The 13436-nt window shown below is 62.7% G+C and overlaps 5 protein-coding genes across 5 annotated transcripts in view; 3 read left to right on the forward strand and 2 right to left on the reverse strand.

Moving 5' to 3' along the window:
* F751_3500 (hypothetical protein) overlaps positions 1–444 on the reverse strand; it is a gene marked incomplete at both ends in the record, with an annotated part of 2576 nt that extends 2132 nt beyond the window's left edge. The window contains one exon of the mRNA XM_011403413.1: positions 267–444. Coding sequence (XP_011401715.1) covers positions 267–444 — 178 coding nt within the window. The remainder of the gene's footprint in view (positions 1–266) is intronic.
* A 1019-nt stretch (positions 445–1463) lies between these two features.
* Positions 1464–2730, forward strand: F751_3501 (hypothetical protein; the record flags this gene model as incomplete). Its single annotated transcript, XM_011403414.1, has 3 exons — positions 1464–1927; positions 2215–2461; positions 2539–2730. 3 exons carry the CDS (start codon positions 1464–1466, stop codon positions 2728–2730), a joined length of 903 nt encoding a protein of 300 aa, XP_011401716.1.
* A 543-nt stretch (positions 2731–3273) lies between these two features.
* Positions 3274–6486, forward strand: F751_3502 (hypothetical protein; the record flags this gene model as incomplete). The annotated part of the gene is made up of 11 exons (XM_011403415.1): positions 3274–3283; positions 3376–3463; positions 3641–3964; positions 4106–4212; positions 4401–4540; positions 4768–4846; positions 5052–5173; positions 5401–5547; positions 5776–5847; positions 6042–6240; positions 6398–6486. 11 exons carry the CDS (start codon positions 3274–3276, stop codon positions 6484–6486), a joined length of 1377 nt encoding a protein of 458 aa, XP_011401717.1.
* Positions 6487–8715: 2229 nt separating this feature from the next.
* On the reverse strand, positions 8716–10864 carry F751_3503 (hypothetical protein; the record flags this gene model as incomplete). The annotated part of the gene is made up of 4 exons (XM_011403416.1): positions 8716–8863; positions 9030–9151; positions 9330–10199; positions 10622–10864. The coding sequence occupies 4 exons, from the start codon at positions 10862–10864 to the stop codon at positions 8716–8718; spliced, it is 1383 nt and encodes a 460-aa protein (XP_011401718.1).
* Positions 10865–12853: 1989 nt separating this feature from the next.
* F751_3504 (Dihydrolipoyllysine-residue acetyltransferase component of pyruvate dehydrogenase complex) overlaps positions 12854–13436 on the forward strand; it is a gene marked incomplete at both ends in the record, with an annotated part of 7034 nt that continues 6451 nt past the window's right edge. Inside the window, 2 exons of the mRNA XM_011403417.1 lie at positions 12854–12919; positions 13007–13395. Coding sequence (XP_011401719.1) covers positions 12854–12919; positions 13007–13395 — 455 coding nt within the window. The remainder of the gene's footprint in view (positions 12920–13006; positions 13396–13436) is intronic.

Raw genomic sequence — 13436 nt, forward strand, 5'->3', positions numbered from 1 at the left:
CCCGCGCGCGGGGGGGGGGGCGGGGGGGGGGGGGGGGGGGGGGGGGGGGTTGGATAAGGTGAAGTGATGGTAGGAAGGTGCAAAGATGCGTGGGAAGCCGAGGGCGCAATATCTACTTGAGCGCAAGAGAGGCAAGAGTGGTGTGCCTGCCCGGCAAAGTTTCATCCATGCACACCGGCCCCTGGGGCACGTCAGGCACCCCGGGATGCCATTTCAATGCCACCATTCCCACCGATCAAGAACCCTGCGCCCCCCAAGCGACCCACCTGGTGCATGGGTGAGCCGCCACCCTCCCAGGGCATGGGGCTGCCCTGCAATCTTCAGCACTTCCCCGAAACTGACGTGCTGGGTGACACGCAGCGAGACGGGCACCGTGTCAGAGGAGGTGATCTCCGGCTCTGCCCCAGCCGCCGCGCAAATGTGCGAGGCTGGGCAACGCCTCATGCGCAGACCTCCGGCTCGCGTGTGGGCGGTTGCAGGGGCCCAGCGGCCTGATGCTGAGACAGGAAAGATGGAGATTGGTGAGCGTCGGATATCCTACCGGGCTGCGAGCCCATCGTGATCACCGTGCGGGGGCCAATCGAGTGCTCGCCAGACTGAAGTACGGGCCGAGGGTGCGAACCCTGGTGGGGCTGCACATGCTCACCTGAGGGTCGCACAGATCGCAGGGACATGGAAGGCAACATTCGTGGTGCCTCGCATCGTGCGGCAACCACGCGAGTGGCACTCACGGTTGGGGCTAAGGTCGACATTGCGGCACTTTACACCACGAAGTGATCCGTAGCTATTCTACGCTCTATGTCGCTGCAGTCAATCCCAAATATACTACACTTCTAGAAACATGAATCTGTCCAAGCCAAGTGATGGGACGGCTCGAGAGAACCTGAGGGACGTCCACTCCCCGCCCATGACCCATGATCACGCCGTGCTTTCTTAGTGGGTCCGGTCAGGCCATCCGCGGTGCCCCTCTCTGCATGGGGCTCTGGTGCAAGGCCCTGTCCATGGGACATGTCAGCGCGGCGTCAACGTGTCGATTCAAGCAGGATCGGATCTGAGTTGAGGCTCAGTAGATCGCGGGCCGTGAGCCCCCGTGCGGCGGACCGCGCTCACAATATGACTGGTTCACTGCACCCCGGTGCATTCACATCGAGGATCATGCAGCGATCCTTTGATGGCTGTCAAGTCTCGCATTCTCCCAGAGTGTCTCATCCTCTGTGCCAGCCGGCTGGCAGGCCGCATGGTCCTCGGCGCTGGGTGTTTCAGGCAGCCAGGACCGGCACCACGTCTCACCCCGACCTGATCTGGACGTCCGCCACCCTCGTGGAGAACAAGTGAGACGGGAGGGCGGTAGATGGTTTTGGTTTAGCATCGGCAAGATCCGTTGAATACGGCGGTGAAGCTCTCGGAGCAGGTCTGGGGTTCCGCAACACTCCGGTTGCCGGCCAAGGCGTTGGATGGCCGCGATGGCTCCCCTCCTCACGGCCACCCCGTCCGCATACTCACCTTACCCCTACACATTCCCCCCCCTCTTCGACCGCGTGGCCAGGGAGGCGTCCCTGGACGGGGGCCTGCGCCTGCTGCGTCTCTCGGTGGAGGACCGGGTGCAGTACCTGGACGGGAGGAAAGTGCGGCAGGTGCAGCGCCGCCCCCGCTGGCGCGACGACTTCCGCTTCCCGGGCCAGTCGGTGGCCCTGCGCTTCTGCCCCGGCCCCGGCGCCGCCGACGTGGATGGCTGCGCCGCCGACGGCTCGGCCACGGTGCGCTTCGCCCTCGCCTCCTCCCCCACCAGCGCCCGAAACGAGTCGGCGGGGCTGGACGCCAGGCTGGTGGAGCTGCTGCTGGACACGCGCGCGCGGGACAGCGCCGCCAGCCTGGCCGCGCAGGAGCCGGGCACGCCGCTGGAGGTCAGCCAGGTGCTGGGACGGGGGTGAGTCGCGGAGGGTGGGGGCTCCGCCGTGCGTTCTTCTTCTTCATATGTTCCCTGGGGCAAGCGGGGGTGAGCAGGGCCAGGCCCTGTGGTGGCTTTGCGGTACATCCGGCTCCTGGGCGGTCGTGTAAGCCCACTGCACCGAATCGGCTCTATCTGAGAATCACATGCGAGATTAGGGCGATGTGGAATCGCCTGGGTGGGGAAGGCGTCATCGGAGTGTCACCCTCACCCCCACCCCCAGCCTATGCACACCTCCACCCTTTTCCCACCCCGCCATGCCGCAGCTTCTCCTCGGTGCTCTCGCTGGGGGCTGACCTGGCGACGGCGCTGGAGGAGCAGCGGCCGCTCCTCCTGCTGGGGGCCAGCCCTGGCGGCGTGGCGGCGCTCCGTTCCGCGCTTTCCTGGACCCCCCTGCTGGCCCACGCCGCACAGCACCCTGTGGTGGCGGTCGTACTCGCGCCCTCGCCCACCGCCGCGCCCTTTGTGGTGGAGTGGGAGGAGTGGCGGCAGGCGGGGGTGAAGCTGCACAGCGTGTTTGAGGCGGGGGGGGAGGGGGGGCCAGGGCGGTGCTCAGCCCCTCTGACGGCCAGGCCCGCCTCGCGCCGGAGCTGGGGGCGCTGCTGGGGTCGGGGCCGGCGGGACTGCGCGCGCTGCTGGGGCCCAGGGCTCGCGAGGCCTGCGTCCTGCTGTCCGGCATTCCACCGGAGCAGGGCGCCGAGCTGGCAAAGAGGCTGGCAGAGGCCGGGGTGCATGGGCGTTCGATCCTGGTGGCAGACGCCGGGGCGGTAGGCCTGGACTGAACGAGGGCGGCGCTCTCCGGAGGCTGGAGGGGCTGAGGTCGCAGCGCCCGTATCGCCCTCAAGTGCTCTTCTGTGCTGCGGTCTGCTCCCCTTCGATGCACGGCCTGGGTTTGCTTCCATTGGTCACAGAGATATTGTAGAGAGGGACAGGCAGGCTATCAGAGGAAGTTTGAAATTCGGTCGCAGTTGAACAATGGATCCCTTTCGTAGGCACGCAGCTTCAACTCCCGGTGAAGCCGATCACGCGGGCCGCCCAGATCCCTCTGACACTACACCCAGATCTGGAAGATTTAAAAGGGGAACCCGCTTGATTCCGAATCCTTGTTCACTGAAGTGCTCATTCAGATCATACAGAATCGGCCTGCAGAGCACTCGGACGTGATGATGCAGCGCGACGGCTCCCCAGCAGTCCTAGTCCTTGCGGTTCTGTGCGCCCTCTCGCTCTCCGTCGCTGGTCAAAACTCTTCGGGTAAGAATGACGGCTTGACTGCTGCCTTACATTATGTGCCGTTCCCGGAAGTAGCAATGCGCAGGACCCCATGCATGGAGCCGGGTCGGTCGGGTTTTGCGACCCCAGATCGTACGCCAGAGGCCACCGACTCGTGACATTTCACCCAGCGAAACATCACCCCCACCCGGGCACAGGCACCGCCGTCTTGGACCTGATCACCCCCGCATCAGAAATCGAGGATTTGCCTGGAGCCTGCAACTGTACGCTCACGGGGATCAGCGGGTGCGCGGAGGCGAATGCTGTCCCAGTTCGGGGGCTCGGAAGCTGCCCTCTGCCAACGCGGAGATCGCTGGTTCCATGTTTGTCCCCATGGCTCGGACTTGCCATGCCACCCACCAAGCAGCACCTAATCCAGTCCGCCCTTCCGACACCCTACCCTACACACCCAAACCATCACAGTGTGGCCTCTGTAGACGATTTCCTGGGCTGCGACAACTTCCTGAGCAGCCAGGGGGACGACACCTACTACTGCTATGTGGTGAGCCCCGAGGCCTGCCCCGCCGTCCAAGCCAGTCCCCGCTTCTCCGGCGCGGGCTACCGAGGCTGCAACCCTGAAGTGGACGCCGTGGTCGCAGGAGCCCCCGACTCCTTCACGCTCTGGGAGCTGGTGGCCGAGTCACCCAGCCTCAGCTTCCTGGCCACTGCCCTGGAGGTCGCCAACCTCACCGACACCCTGGCATCCGCCGGGCCTGACGGTCAGGGGTACACCCTCTTTGCCCCCAGGTGCGTGTGCTTTGGAGTCTTGGTGGGGACCTGGGTCATGCTGGCGGCTTGCAATCGTCGTTTGTGTCGGGATGCGGAGGTGGAGTCCCCCGTGTCAACCGCCATGCACCAATGCACGCCGGACCTGCTTCCCTCCCGCAGCAACTATGCCATCGCCACGTTCCTGGAGTCCACGAACACGACCATCGGACAGTTCCTGGCCTCACCCAAGCTGTTGGCCATCCTGCTCAACCACGTGACCTCAGGTGGTGCGGGGTTTATGTTGACTGGGGAGAGAGCACCGGCATGTCTCATGTGGTCGGGAGGGAAGGGAGGGGTCTGCGCAAGCGTGGATGGCTGCCACAGGTGGCACAGCCCCTCCTCCCAGGAGCGCAGCCGGGGGTCCAGTCGACTGCATCGTGACTGAGCTGCCTGCACCCCCGCCGCCATCACCCAGGCACGTACAATGCGACTCAGGCTGATGAGGCGGGGTCCAGCGGTGGGATCCCTACCCTGTCCCCCGGGCTGTTCAGCGACATCCAGGCCAGCCTGGAGGGCGGCTTCACCGTCACTCCGACCGACGCCGTCCCCTTCCAGGTTGGCAATTGGGTGGCATATGAAGGCATCCCCGAGTCAGCAGTGTCCAGCTGCGCTTGCCTCTTGTGTTGCAAGCAAGCACGTCAACCAAAGCTTGGGGGCAGTGAGGTTTGCCCACGCCGGCCAGCCTCCTCCCATGGTATCTCATCACTGCCTCCCCTCGCATATGCTCATCTCCGCACCCAGCTCGACCCATGGCCTCCCTTCTCGCCCTTCCCACATTCCAGGCGCTCGTCCTCGCCAACTCGGTGTATGGCGCCGACGGGATCATCGAGGGCACCGTCGCGACAGCTGATGTTGCAGCAGGTCAGACCTCTTGGTATTGAAGGGGCCATGGATGCGACACCCTTTCCCAGCCACATGGCGCTGTTCGGAGCCGCTTGTGGATGATGAAGAGGAAATCGTGCTCGGGCACGGTGCGGCACTTGTCCCCAGCACTCACCCGCGCTCCTCGCCTCCTTGATGACAAACAGCGACGCATGCCCGACCCAATCTCACACCGTCGATGCAGGAAACGGGCACCTGTACATAATCAGCAACGTGATCGCGCTCCTGGCTGATGTCGTCACCGCTGTTGGGAACGAGCCCCGGCTGTCCACCTTCACCCAAGCCCTGAACGTGTCTGGCATCGGGGTGGGTTCTGGGGGTGGGGGCGACTGGCTGCCCCTACCAGGCTGCATGTGATATGAGCTGGGGCCTGAGTTTTTTTGGCAAGGCCTACAAGCACAGTGCTGCTGGGGTTGGCTACACTCCGACACATCTTAGAGGCCTCAATGTTGGTTTGAAGGTCCAAGAATGTTCAAAAATGTTGTACAAGGATTTCAACACTGAAGAGTCCCCCCCGCCCCTTGCCCTTGCAGCAACTCCTGTCTGAGGACTGCCCCGACCCAGAGACCGCCATCTGCAAGTACTCGCCCATCACCGCTTTTGCCCCCACAAATGACGCTTTTGATCAGCTGGCGTCCGACCTGGGGGTGGACGTGGAGGGCCTGTTGGCACTGCCAGAGGTACACAGGGTTGCCGGCGATGGGCAGGGAGAAATTTCTGATTCGGGAGAGAGAGATTGTGAGATTTTGTGATTCTGTCTTTGTTCCTGAGCACAAACGAAGGTAGAGATCATGAGAGGAGGATCTGCTCCGCTTCTTTCCTGAGTGCTTCCCCAGCAGTATTGCGTGAGTCTCCCCCTGTGCATCACTGAACGAATTTTCACCGGACCCCCCCTCTCCGCGCCGCAGTTGTCGGACATTCTGCTCTACCACTTCACAGACCCAAGTCTGGTGACCAGCCCCATCGCTCCAGAGCAGTTGGTGAGATGTGCGGTTGCTGGCATGTGAACAGTTGGAGCTTGACGAGGGGGTGGCTGACCATTCGCATAGAGTCTTTTCAAGCGGGTAGAGGAACAAGGCTGCCAGGAAAGGCATCGTCCAAGAACATTACCCGATGCTGCAACCTTGACAGCACACCCCCGTGTCAGCCTCATCAACCTGCTGGCCCCTTCCAGGTGTCGGACACGACCCTGGGCACCCTGTACGAGGGCAAGAACATCACTGTCGTGAGCAACAGCACGAGCCTGCCACTCGGGGTGAACCGTCTGACAGGAGAGACCCTAGTGACCACGGTGCGATCCGTGAGCCTCGAGAGCGTGGACGGCCTGTCCAGCGCCCAGGTCAACCTTCGGGGCTCGCTGGCCGGGTACAATGGTGAGTCATATGGAGAGAGGGGTCGGGGAGTCTTAATTGAGTGCCCAGCTCAATGGCGGCAGCTGAGAGCTTTGAGCTGTGTCGACTGGTCGCCCTGGCCATGTCCAGATTCGACTCCCTCTCAGCCCAACCTCCCCCCCATCACATCCTGCATCAGGCGTGGCCATCCTGATCGATGAAGTCCTGCTGCCATTCGCACTTTCTAGCAACGGACCCAGTGCCAGCCCGGAGCCCCTCTTGGACTGATGAGCGTGCTGCAGTAGTGATCGCTTGAGAATTTATGGGAAACCTCCAGCATTCCACTGGGAATGCCATCGCCTCCGCACCCATTGGCAGTGGCACTCAAAGTGTTGGATGTGTGTTAGCCTCACCTTTTGACTACATCTGCAAGTAAGCCCGTCCCTTCCTGTGCCCTTGAGCTGTCAAACATACCAAGACTGTGTACTTGGTAACATGTACCAGGATATGTTGGCACACACAATGTTGTCATGAATTGGGAGCAGTCTGCATTTTGGGTACGTGTCATTCCAACTGAATTTCTTCACGTCGCAACAGCCCGTCTTCCTGTTTGCTGAGCTGGCATCATGGAATGTGGCGTGCCAAGACTAGCCACAGCAGTTTCCGATCTCGATCCTGACAACCGGCTGTGAATGTCTTCCAGCTTGGCCAGCAGACTTTCGAATTCATCAGCCGCCTGTGCATTTGAGGCGAGCCTTCGTCACGAGCTGTACCAGGCAAAGATATGCTGACAGTGATGTGTACCTGGCCCTCCTTACGGCTAGCATCAAGAGCCCATGCTTGATTACCACCTGGCTACGCTCACCCGAGCCTCCTCTGCTGTGCATGCTGCTGTGTTGGCGCCTGGCATGGGAGGGACTTGAGCTTCGAGGGGCCCGGCCATGAGGCAGCAGCCTCCTGCCATTGGCTGACGCTGCCCGGGCAGCGCAGCCGCCCAGCAGCTTGTGCTGTGCAGTGCACAAGGCTGTGGCATGGTCTGCGTGGGCGTGGACCGATGTGGTGGACCCTGCTCATTGCCCTGCGGATGGTAAAAAAGAGTCCTTGGATCAGCACCGATCTGCTTGCATGCCATGGTGGACATCAGGGGCGACTGTTGTCCCATCCAGAGCTCCCCCCGCTGCATTAGTGAGTGACCTGGCAGCGCATGGGTCACAGGGGACATACTTGGGTCGGTGTTGAGCTGCCCTTTGTAGCTGCAGCAGCAGCTGCAGCTGCGCACTCCTCCTCGAGCTGCTGAATGCGTGACTGCAGAGCCGCCCCAGCCCTACACACCGCCTCCTGCAAGATGGGAGGGAGGGTGACTTGAGCCCAGGATGAGTATGAATCAAATCAGGCTCACTTCCCCTGCTACAAACCAACTTGTCATGGATCTTCCTCTGACACACACCCGCACTTCTTCAGCGTGCGCAGCCTGTAATTCTCCGAGCTTGCAGGCATGCTCCTCACGGCTGCGGCTCAGGGCCTCCTGCTGCGCAGCAAGCTGTGCCTCCAGTCCGGCCCTCTCCCTCTCTGCAGCCCTGGCACAGCCCTGCTCCTCCGCCAGCTGCCTGCCGAGTTCCAGGGCCCTGGACCTCAGAGACACCAGCTCCTCCTCAGCCTCCTGCCTGGACTGCACCAGGGCCTGCGGCGGAGGGGTGTGCTGCAGGGGAGGGTGAGCAGCACCGTCTAAATCAAGGCTTTCTTGTTATTGCTGGTCACCTCCTTCCCCGCCTCGCCTCGCAACGCTGCTGGCAGGCCTCCAGCTCGCTGGCTGTGCTTTCCAGGGCCCTTCTGCGCTGGCGTTCCTGCGCCTGTGGAATATGTCGCAAGGGCGAAGGGGGAGGTGCGCGCTTTACCTTGCAGTGTGCAAGTCCAGCGTGCAGCCGCTGGGAGGAGGAGGCCTGGTCCACTCCCATGACAATGTCCAGCCACCCAACAGACCTCCATGTCATGCTGAGTGGTGGCCAGCATTTCCTTCTTCCTTTCCAGCTCTGCATGCAGGCCTTCGCAGGCTTTGTTCGCCTCCTCTCGCTCCGATCTCAATGCCGTCACCTGGAAAAATGAAAGAACAGAGGAAGGCGTGAGGAAGGACAGCGAGGCCTGGGACTCAGATCAGGTCTCTATCCAACCATTCAAGATCCTATATCACCCAGGCTGGGACAGAAGGTTGGGTTGTTATCCCACACGAAACTCTCGCAGTGGAATCATAACCTCCATGCCATGCGCACCGTCGACTCCAGGTGTTGAATCTGACGACGATGCTCCAGCAGGTGTTCGTCTATGGCCCTCACGCGTGCAAGGGCCTCCTCATTCCTTCTGGGCATGTGATCGGAGATGGGGGTGCATCATGGGATATGGGGTGGGGGGTCAATACTGTGACAACCTGTGTGCATGCTTGCTGCACAAATCGTGCCGGATTTATTACTCTTGAAGTCTATCATGTACCATACCATACACCCTCCCATCACATGGCGGCACTCACAAGGACAGCTCAGCGGCGTGTCGAGCTGCGTCCTCGGCAGCAGCTTCGGCAGCAGCCAGGCCCTGCTTGCACCCCTGGAGCTTCGCATTCTCCGCGTGCATACTGGCCAGAGCCTGCTCTGACTGCGCCAGACGCTGGGACAGACTGCACAAGGACAGTGAGGGAGGAGGAGAACAGGGTGGGAGTGGGCTGGATTGGTGTGGATCCCACTGCGTCTGACGAGCGCAGATTTCCTCCAGATACCATGTAAGATGTATCGGATGATGTGCATGGAGGAAGGAATCCTGCCCCTCCCCCGAAAGGTTCTCACCATGACAACACCACAAACCTTTCATGGTACAGTGAAGCCTCCCGGAGCAACCGCTCCATGCCCTCCTTGTCTTCCAGAGCCTGGCGCAAGTCTGCGCACGCAGCACTGGCGGCTGTCTCTGCCTGCACAGGGGATGTAACGGAAACAATAACGGTCTCGTATCTGTGCCTTGTGGGGGCGTGCGCTTGCGCTGGTGGGGTATCGTGCTCCGATCCCAAAGAGCCCAACATTCACATATAGTCGCTCGTGCTAGGATAGACCGGTTCCACATACACCTCCAAAACCCCACTCCCCGGCCACCTGTGACCGCGCCGCGGTCTCCCGGCCCAGTTGTGCGGTGCACTGGCGCAGCTGCGCCCGCGTCCCCCTCAGCGCCGCCATGACATCGTTGCCACGCAGCTGCTCGAGGAGGGTGGTCAGGCGCGTGCACTCTGCCTCGACCTCTGCTGCCCGGCCCTCCGCCGCGCTCGCCGCCCTCTCTAGGGAAGCCTTCTCGCGGCGCAAGGTCGCGATGGCCGCGGCGTCCGCGCCGGGGCTCGGCAGCGACGCCCGGGACGAGGCTTCGGGCCCCTTTGCCGGGCCATGGCCGACAGCGCCTGCCCCCCTTTCCAGCCCCGCCCTGGCTGCCAAGCTCAGCTGCTGCTGCATCAGGGTCTTACGCAGGGCGGCCAGCTCGGCCTCCATCTCCCTGGCCCGGGCGGCCTGCCGCTGCATTACGCCCTCCTTCCTCTGCAGCGTGCCGCGCACGTCTGCCAGGCTGGCGTGTGCCGTCGCCAGCTGGGATGACAGCCCCGCCGCCTTCTCGCGGCTCTCGTCCAGGGACGCCTGCAGGGCGGCCAGCTTCTCCCTTGCTGCCTCCCGGCTGGCCAGGCGTCGTTCCAGCTCGGCGGTACCGGCCTGCGCCAGGGACACGGCGGCCTCCCGCGCCTCTGCGGCACGCTGCGCGGCCGCCAGGCCGCGTTTTGTGCTTTCCAGTTCCTCGACCACGGCCGCGTGCTCGGCGCCGGGCACCCGCAATTCCACCTCCGCCCTGGCCGCCTGGAGCTGGGAGGTCAGGTCGGCGATGATGGCGTCCCGGGCCTTGGCATGGGCCGACAGGGTCCAGCCGTCCACGTCTGCCAGCTGTGCTGTCAGGGTCTGGACCTCCTGTGCCCTGGCCTTGGCCTGAGTCTGTGCACAGAGGATAGGGAGTGACAGTGATTCTTTGCTGGCGGGACATGGAGGACCCCTGACACAGTGGAAAAGCATAGCCATGTTCTGAGAAGGGGGGTTAAAATTCAGATGGTGAGCCCCAGTGCTCATGCACTGGTAGGCGAGGGGTTAACAATTCCGGTACTGGTACGAGTGACACAAAGGTACATGCTCAGCATGGAGATGCATCCCGTTTGAAGGTCTGAAGTTGAGGATTGTGTTGGTTGGTGCTGCAAGTGCCAAGTGATGGAAGTGGCTTCCCTGGAGAAAATGTGACAGCTGGTCCACAATACACAGCCCTGTACCAACATGAATACCTCTGCTGCAGCTGCTCTCTCCTCTGCCCTTTTCAGCTCCAATGCCTGAGCGGCGTGAGCGGCTGTGAGTGCATCCACCCGCACCCGCAGCTTCTCGGCCTCCGGATCACTGCACCTGGTTCGGGGACAAGCGACCTCACCACCCCCATTCACGCGCATGGAGGGGTCTGCCAGCCGGCTGCCTCCACCGAGCACGGCCGCGAGTCGCTGTCTCAGACACTCGATCTCTTCATCCTTCGAGTCGATCAGGTGGCGCATTGCCTCCAATCGGGCACTGCCGTCGTTGTTGTGGGCTCCAGTGTCACTGGAGCGTGCTTGAAGCACCATGCCAAGATGTAGGGGTGCCCGAAGTGGTGGTCCTGCAGATGCATATTTTAAAGCGATTTGCTGGGTATCTGTCCATATGAATGTGCCGATCAACCCTCCGCCCTTGCGTATCCCGTGCTCTTGCTCCTCGCCGATGTCGTAAAAGACTCAAGCCGTCGATGGTACACCCCCCGAGAGTGGCTGAGACTAGATCGTCACCATCAGCGATCAACCGGGCAAATCCAGATAGATGCCTTGATACCTTCAATTGAGTTTACTTAAACAGTATCGGCCGATCGCCCATGCACGCTTGGCCGCTGTGGAGGACAGTCAACCCCTGACGGGGAAGGGGATGGAGCACGCTGGATGGGTTCCGATACATACACACGTCGCCTCAAATTTATTTTAAGTACATTCTTGATGGTGTAGAATGCTCAAGTGAGGCTGTCCAGCGTCCATACTTGGCCGCATGCTTGATGAAGTGTCCCCGAAGAATCAACCCCCCCAACCCCCTTCCTTCTCACCGAACTTGGTGACGCACGCGGTGAATTGGGTGAATTCGGTACCAGGGAAGGGTTACCGTGTGGGAGTTGCCAGCAAGCCCAAGCAATGCCCGGCCCCACATCGGATCGCTCAGACACCACCTGCCGACGCAGAATTGTAAGTTGTCGATTAAGAAGCTGCATGAGCGGGCTGGACGCATGGCATAGCAAGCTCTTGTGTACCAGCCAGCCTTGCGATTGGCGCTGAGTTTGCCGTACACACGACTCGCCAGAGTGGTCCGACCTATGCTATGGACATGGATGAAGTTCAACATCCGAGATCCGCGCCGCTCCATGTGTGAGCTGCGGACTTGGGAATCGTAGGGCCCACGGGCTGCAACAGATCCCGAACTGTCCGTCGCCATAGCCGCAAGGCCAGCGCGGCCTCAAAATGATTGGGAATCGAACTTCCCGTTCGAATATATATGCACGGTGCGTCGGGCGTTGTGGGAAAGTGTCACACGGGTATCCAGGTTCCCCAGGTGGCAGTAGCTGGGGGCATGCCCTCCCAATGGTGGGATGTCTTGGAGGCCCTGTAGTAGCACTGCCTTCATTTGCCTGCCCTTATCCACCCTCCCTCCTATCCACAGGCCGGTGTCCGCGCTCGGACAGCAACGGAGTCCCCGGGATGCGCCCTCCACCCCCAGCAAGGGGCGCATGCCGAGGCGGTCCATCACCTTGATAGCCCTGTGCATCGTCCTCTTTGTTTCTGCAGGTGATCGGTGTTGCCCACTGGAATCAGGGGGTCATGTGCCATGTTGGCCTCTGCCCATCACCTCAAAGGCTGTCCCGTATCCCTGGAATACGCTGCTTGCCACTGCCTCGGTCAACTGCTGGATGCCTGGAAGTGGGGCACAGCCCCTTTAATCAATCCCAGCATGAATAAAGGCTGTGCGGCATGCGATCATTTACCCCAAAACTCAATCATCCCTGTCACTTGCCCCCCTCTTCCACATTGCAGCCACGTTCCTGGGACAAGGAATGCACAGCATCCAGCTGCGAGGGTCCAGCCTGCCCCGGAGAGGCCTGGCAGGGGGCCTCGTGCCTGCAGACAGCAAACCCGTCGACGCTCAGTCTCTCACCTCCCGCAACCCTCCGCCCCCGCCTCCTCCGTCTTCAGAGGGAGGCGGGGGAGGGCCCGGCGCCCTGCCGTCTCCCCTTGCACGGGCAGGATCGACCCCGGCCGTCCTCCACATCCCTGCTCAACCACCCCCCTCCCTGGTCACGGCATCCCCTGCTCTTCCTGCGATCACCGGAACCTCGGTCGGGTCCCCGTCACCCATGCCCGCGGCGGGGTTGCCCACCACTGCCTCTGCACCCAGCCCCCCACTCAGCCAGCAGGGCGGCAGAGATGCGGGGGGGTCGACGGACGCACCACAGCCCCTTCCTCCACCCCCGACGGGACAGCAGAGCCTTGCAGGACCCCCCCCCCACCCGCTGCACCGCTGGCGCCTCCCCCCCCCCCTTCATGGTGGTGTCGGAGGACGCGGCGCTGATCGGGGAGGAGGAGCCCGGCGACGCGTGGTGGGGCGGCGTTCAGAATGAGGCCTCGTCGCCGCGCCCGCCGCGCGCCGCCGCCGTGCCCCGCGCCGCGTCGGTGGTCGCCTCGCTGGCCGCGGAGGACGAGGGGCCCGCCCCGGGACTGGAGGGGTGCAAGATCTACGTGCTGGACGCGGCGCGGGAGCTGGCGCAGGAGGGGTCGGGCCCCGCCTGCGACCTCGCCGACCCCGCCTGCTGGCCCTTTGCCGCCCCCGGCGCGGGCATCGACGGCGCCGACGCGCTGGCCCCCGCCGACTTCCAGTACTCCACGGAGGCCTGGCTGGCCGCCGCCATCCGCAACTCCTCCCACGCCGCGCGCGACGTCGCCTCCGCCGACTTTGTCTTCGTAGACCTGCACTGCTACCACCTCTCCTGGCTGGCCTACAACCACCCGCGCGGGAGCAAGGAGGGGCGCGAAGACCCCGCGCCCCTCATCTGGAGGGCCGTGGAGGGCCTGCTGGACCTGCCGCGGTGCGTGGGGTGGGGGGCAAGGGGTTTCCATGAGGAGGGAT

This window comes from Auxenochlorella protothecoides (genome assembly GCF_000733215.1).
Source record: "Auxenochlorella protothecoides strain 0710 unplaced genomic scaffold scaffold37, whole genome shotgun sequence".
In the NCBI taxonomy this organism is placed as follows: Eukaryota; Viridiplantae; Chlorophyta; class Trebouxiophyceae; order Chlorellales; family Chlorellaceae; genus Auxenochlorella; species Auxenochlorella protothecoides.